Source organism: Lipotes vexillifer, unplaced genomic scaffold (genome assembly GCF_000442215.2).
Source record: "Lipotes vexillifer unplaced genomic scaffold, Lipotes_vexillifer_v1.1 scaffold569, whole genome shotgun sequence".
Taxonomy (NCBI): domain Eukaryota; kingdom Metazoa; phylum Chordata; class Mammalia; order Artiodactyla; family Lipotidae; genus Lipotes; species Lipotes vexillifer.
This window is the reverse complement of record NW_006795376.1, coordinates 1,725,863-1,732,420: the sequence shown is the minus strand read 5'-3', so window position 1 is coordinate 1,732,420 and position 6,558 is coordinate 1,725,863. Positions and strand designations below refer to the sequence as shown.

The following is a 6,558-nucleotide window of genomic DNA, read 5'->3' as shown; positions in this document are numbered from 1 at the left end:
CCTTCCCTACACTTTGTATCTAAGAAAGACTAATTTTTTTTTTAACTTTTTTTTTTCCACACGCTGTAGAATTGTAAGAGAGAAGGGGTGCAGAAGAGTGAGACTTCCTTCCCTAATACAAAGCATTTAGGCAAGGGTGTTAGGAAAAAACACACAAGAGTGATGTCTGTGGCACCTGGAAGTTGAAATGCTACCTCAAACTGCTATAACATATACCAGTATTGCTAGGATAAACTCATTTTGATTAAAAGACTAATAGGCAAGTTCAGAAATAATGATTAGGAGTTTCTAGAGTATAGCCCTCAATAGCAAATAAAAGTAAAAAGACCAGGTGAAGTAATTACAAGGAAAGAAGTCCACAGGTTGGCCAAAAAGAAAAAGGCAAGTTTCAAGATAGGTAGTATTTAGTTGAATACAATAATTGTAATTGTAGCTATTATGTTTATAGTAGTACCAGGCACCAAGTGCTTCATCTGTATAAATTCATTAAATCCTCAAACAACCCTATGAGGTAGGTTCTAGTAACATCACCAGCCACATTTTTTGAATGAAAAAGTAGACTCAGAGAGGTGAAGTAACCAGCTTGAGGCCACCCAGCAAGTAACTGGCAGAGATAGGATTTAAATCCAAGCAGCCTGGCACCAGAGCCCCTGCTCTTAGCCCTGCTATCTCGGCAGACATTCCTGATGGGCCGTGAAAAAACAGGGAGAGGAAGTGAATATAGAAAGAAAAGAAGGAAAGGATTATCCAAAGCATATATAAAGAGAAGCAGAAACAAAATGGATGAGTGAATAATGAAGTAAATCACCCTCTCCACCAGCCGACAGTTTTTTTCGTTTTCTTTTTTTTTATCAAAGGTTGAAAAATACTGAATCAAAAAGCTATGAAATTGTTTCACTGAAGTACCAATGAAGCACCAGCCAACATAAGTGACTATTTTCTACTGTACTGGTATTTACTAATTATGCTATACTGCTGTCTCTGATGACAAAATGCCACCGATATTGTCGGTACAACTAATGAAGTCTCTATTCATAATTTGAAGTCCTAGAATAAGTTTTTGGTTTTATGAAGACTTAAGCTCTAAATTGGAAGTAAATTTTATTGTGGGAATGCCCACTGTTCAAGGTACACAGAGATGATGACATAACTTAAATTTCTATCATCCCAATTAATAGTTTTCATATAGGTTCTTCCTCTTACCTTCTCAACAAAACTGAATAAACCATCTGCATGGGATGTTAAGACTTGTACCCAGTGCTTTGTTCAGGAAAGAAGCTGGCCCTTTGGGGTACCAAAAGGCTATCAGAATGTATCGATTTCATAAGCACCACCGATGAGGTTAGCGTAGTAATGGTGAGTAGCAATGAGGGGCAACAGAATACAGTTCTGATGAGCCATACCTAGCTCCTTCTGTATGCTGTCAGGGACTCCTGTAATAGTCTGTCTCCTTTTGACTTTCTTCGGTCGTCTTACCAGAGTGTCTGTGTAAATTAGAGACCGCCGAAGGCTGGCCTGGCGATCGAAATTCTCCCCTAATGTAGAGTAGCAGAACAAGCAAAGCAAGGTTATTTCCAAGCAAGCCGACACCATGCACTTTCTTCCAGAAGCTTGTTGCAAAATGCTAAGAAGGTATTAATAATGATGTTAGCCAGTCATACGATGCTGAATGAATGCTGAAGGGAAAAAAGGAAGGAAAGCACATTAGCACCATAAGGCTATTTTCCAACTTCCGTGTGTGTGTCCTTCCAAAGGAAGCCCCTTGAGCTCATCTGCAAATGAGCTGGAGTGGCGAATACAAACTGGTGAATAACACGCTGGGAAAGTGATTTTGTGTTCTTTAAAAAACGTATCATTTTGGAAGTATTTTACAAAGGTCTTCTGGTCACTGAAATCACGCTTAATGTCAGTGTGTATGCGGTGCCAGTGATGAATGTCTTTGACTCATCTGGTTCTCTCCAGAGACCAATGTAATGTCTTGTCCTATGTGATGAAACACATCAAGAATTTTGGATGAAGAGCTTTTTCTTCCATCAGGGAGGCTGATAATTTGGATAGACTGTGGTAATTGCTATGGTGTGAGATACAATGATAATGAAAAAGAAAACGCCTTATAATGATAAAGTACTTTTATCACAATGAGACCCAAAAGCACTGCTGTTGTTAAAGCTGAACTACTTCTTGCCGTTTCTTAATCACTTTTTAAAGTTGATCTAAACTCATTTCAGTTATGTTGAAACCAAACCCAGAATGCCACATCCACCGGACTTTTTTTCTTTCTAGCGGGTAAGCTGTGTGATTAACACATCATGGGAAACCATAAAATAGTAACGTATCAGTTATTGATTGGTCTGCTTTAAATTTAACAGTTTAATTAAAGAAAGTTTTATAGTATTGACCTTGTTAAATGGTTCTTCTCCTCAAAGAGATTTAAAAAAAATACATACACAAAATACATACTTTTATGTTTTAAGAAAAGTATAAAAATTATTCACTCTTTTTAGCAATATTGACGCACATTCAAAGTGGGTATGTTGTAAACAATGTATCTTCTATTTTAATGGGAATAAATTGTGAATAGAACCAATAAGGTTCTAGTCAAAACAGAGGATAAAAGATCTGAATGATCAAAACACATTTCACGGGGCTTCCCTGGTGGCGCAGTGGTTGAGAGTCCACCTGCTGATGCAGGGGACACGGGTTCGTGCCCCGATCCGGGAAGATCCCACATGCCGCAGAGCGGCTGGGCCCGTGAGCCATGGCCGCTGGGCCTGCACGTCTGGAGCCTGTGCTCTGCAACGGGAGAGGCCGCAACAGTGAGAGGCCCGTGTACCGCAAAACAAAACAAAACAAAACAAAACACATTTCACCTACAAAGCAACAAACTTAGATAAGCGCTTGCAAACTTGAAAATGCTCACACTTCTGTTCCTAATGGAGAAAAACAGAAATGACTTAGAGAAGACCCTGAAACGCTGGAAGGTACCATCACTGTGATAAATGGGTCACTATGTACAATAGCATATATGGCGCTTGTAAGGGACAAGTCAGGAGTTCACTGGTCCACTAGTTCCCTGAAGCAGAGGAAAAACATTTTCTTGGATCAAGCCATTAAGAGTGGACAGAACATTAACAGATAGCTGCATTTAGTCTCCAGTTTTGCTTCCTAAACTAAAACAAAGATAAACCACCCAAGCTCCAAAGAAATTAAGAAACAAATCATGAAGATGAACATCTAAGACATACACCATTACTGGTGCCGACACTCCATCTTGAATCGTGACCTAAAAGGACTGTCTCCCCCGCTGGATTATACATTTCTGGAGGGTAGGGTCCATGATCATGTACTGTAGCATCGCCTGTGGTATTCAGCTCAATGCCTGATACAAAGCAGTTATTCAGTAAATATCTACTGAATTGAGAGGAACTTAATTATTCCCTTTCATTGAAAAATGGCATTAGTTGGCCATGGTTACTACTTAGAAATCAATTTAGCTAGCTCGAACATCAGTACCAAGGCAGTTTGTAAGAAGTGCTTAAGTATGTTTACCCACTCTATTTATCTTCCAGGTGGAAGAGTTGTTATCCCACATGGCCAACTATGGGACATACTCATATGTACATTTTATTTGAAACATTTTTTTCTCAACTCTTAGAACATGACAAGTCCCACAGGACTATGACTAAAGGGATTAAATTGATTTTCAAGCCAGCAGATCACTGTGCTAATGTTCTACCTCTATGCCTGGCGAGCATCTCTCTGGATTTGAAATAATATATTTATTGGCATTCTTCCCTCTGCTGAACTGTACTGCAAACCAAATAGAAGGTCAATGTTCATCCAAAAAAATGAACACAGGACAATGCCCTATAGGAAGCTACATTTTTATTTCAAAAGTCTTCTAGGGCTTTAGAAATATATCGTTTAAAGAGCAGGAAGTTGTATAACCTATGTCAATTCAACCACTAAAAGTAAACATTTTAAATTTAATGCTTATTTATACCAGAATATTAGAAAAACTACTGCTTTATGAAATATGTGTGTATATGTGAACACACGGATCTAGAAAATGGATCAATAAATACGTAATTAGGTATTTGCTTTCTACATTTCCAAAAACGTTAACCACTCAGAATTAAACTGCATTTTTTCCTAACTCATACTGCTCATTTGTTTATTGTCATTCACCTTTCCTGTGTGGCATTTTTCAAGGCCTCCTTTTAAACTCTATGTAATTCATATCCACTTAGTCGTCAAACAGGAGAGAATTAAGTTCAAAGAGACTGACAGTGTCTGCTGTTGTGACAATGTATTTCACTGCAAATTATTCTTTATTCCTGAAACTCTAGTTACTCTGTTTTAAATTTCCTAATTTCACGATAATGCATTTTACCCTAATTCCATTAAGGACTGTCACATTTCATAGCACAATCTTATCTTATAATATTATTTCTGAGGCATTTAATCATATATAATGTAATTACATTTCTGCTGCATGTAATCAATCAAATAATGTAATGCATTTTCTTGTAGAAAATATGCACCATGTATTTCATTGAGCAATAAACATTGTACTTTGTTCTGAAACGTAACTACGTATAAAAATATCTTTAAAAAATATGATCTAGGGCTTCCCTGGTGGCACAGTGGTTGAGTCCGCCTGCCGATGCAGGGGACACGGGTTCGTGCCCCGGTCCGGGAGGATCCCACATGCCGCGGAGCGGCTGGGCCCGTGAGCCATGGCCGCTGGGCCTGCGCGTCCGGAGCCTGTGCTCCGCAACGGCCACAACACTGAGGGGCCTGTGTACCGCAAAAAAAAAAAAGAAAGAAAAAAATATCTTTAAAAAATATGATCTAGGGCTTCCCTGGTGGCGCGGTGGTTGAGAGTCAGCCTGCCGATGCAGGGGACGCGGGTTCGTGCCCCGGTCCAGGGGGATCCCGCGTGCCGCAGAGAGGCTGGGCCCGTGAGCCATGGCCGCTGGGCCTGTGCGTCCGGAGCCTGTGCTCCACAACGGGAGGGGCCACAGCAGTGAGAGGCCCGCGTACTGCAAAAAAAATAAAAATAAAAATAAAATGATCTAGGTGAATGAGAATCACGCTCAGAAAAATCAATGTTAGTTTTATAGAAAATGGAATAAAATGCCATGCTATTCCTTTAAGGCTTAAGTATAGTAAATATGGAAAAATGCACATGGAATTTAAAATAATTCAGGTACTTATTTATTAAATTTCTCTGGAATTCAAAATAGAGTTTTAAATGTAATTTTTAAACATCCTGTAAGGTTTTAAAAAATTCTTCAGTAACTATCAAAATGTTTTCAGTTCCTTACAGAATGTTTTTAGTCCCTTACAAAATGTTTTTAGTCCCACCAATGCCATGGCAAAAAGCTTTCTAAGTAGTCAAGAGCAGTTGCCTCAGAAACATAGCAAGGGTGCTATGGGTTTTCATCCTAATTTTTTATGAAAACTTATCCTTATTGGTCACCTGATTTTTTTAGGTTCTGGCCCTATAAGCCAGGCTTTGTATGGACTGATTATCAATATAACTATCAGTAAACTATTTCTCTCGAACACATAGTCTAATGGCTGAAGCTACTAACTCTTAACGTGTCTATTTTGCATTTTGTACACTCCCCAAACCACTGACCTAGCTTCTCTGCAGGCCATGGAAGTGATAAAGTAGAAAAGTTTTGCTATCTTTTAACAGTTCTTCTACATTTGTGAAATACTGTCTTTGAACTTTATGGACCTTGTTGTCACTTTAATTATCATAGATGATATTTTTAAATTCAGAAGGAATGGGCTTTTATTTGATGGTTATAGAATTCAAATTATGGAGCTCAAGATATAATTTTACCACCCTATTAAGTTTTTAAAAAAAATATGTATAGCTATTATTAATTCACTTGATATTTTTATTTCAAGTAATTTTTTTTTTCTACTTGAGAAAACAAGAAGGTAAGCAAATCATTCAGAAATATCACTAAAGTGTTATATCTTCACTTCTAAAAATGAGTTAAAATAGCCCTTCAGAAGGTAATTTTTTCTTACCCAAGATCACATTTGGAAGATATTCCCATATAGCCAAAATATTTTTGGAAGGCAAATCAATTAAAAGAAACACTTCAGCTGAATGGCTGGACCACTGAGTTCTTTGACATCAACCTTTGGTGACATAATAGAGTCTTCTAATCTGAAAGCAATATATATTTGACATGCACAAACATATATATGTTTTAGCATTCCCTTCATTAAACAAAGAGCTGGAAGTCAGACCACAGCTATTTACCTGTGACATATAAATGACATGCTAAGAGCATATAACAGAGAGCCACAGTCATTCTCCCAGAACATTTGGAACCTGTCTGCAGAGCAAAGCATACCAGTTATGTTAATAGGAACTACATCAGCCTGGACTGTTTGGGCCTGCTGTCGCATCTTCTCTTCTGGTGTTGGCAAGGGAAGTGATTTGGTCCAGTTGGTTTGAGTATTAAGGTCAGAGAAGTCACTTGAGGTTGGCATTTTAGGTCTCCTGGTAGAAAGTCTTTCCTCTTCCGA

The 6,558-nt window shown here is 38.3% G+C and overlaps 1 protein-coding gene across 1 annotated transcript in view; it reads right to left on the bottom strand.

The window, feature by feature from the left end:
• The window catches only part of NHSL1 (NHS like 1), a 127,200-nt gene that overhangs the window by 12,285 nt on the left and 108,357 nt on the right, over positions 1-6,558 (bottom strand). The window contains 1 exon segment of the mRNA XM_007467598.1: positions 6,384-6,558. This exon segment is cut by the window's right edge and continues 24 nt beyond it. Within this exon segment, the coding sequence (XP_007467660.1) occupies positions 6,384-6,558 (175 nt within the window).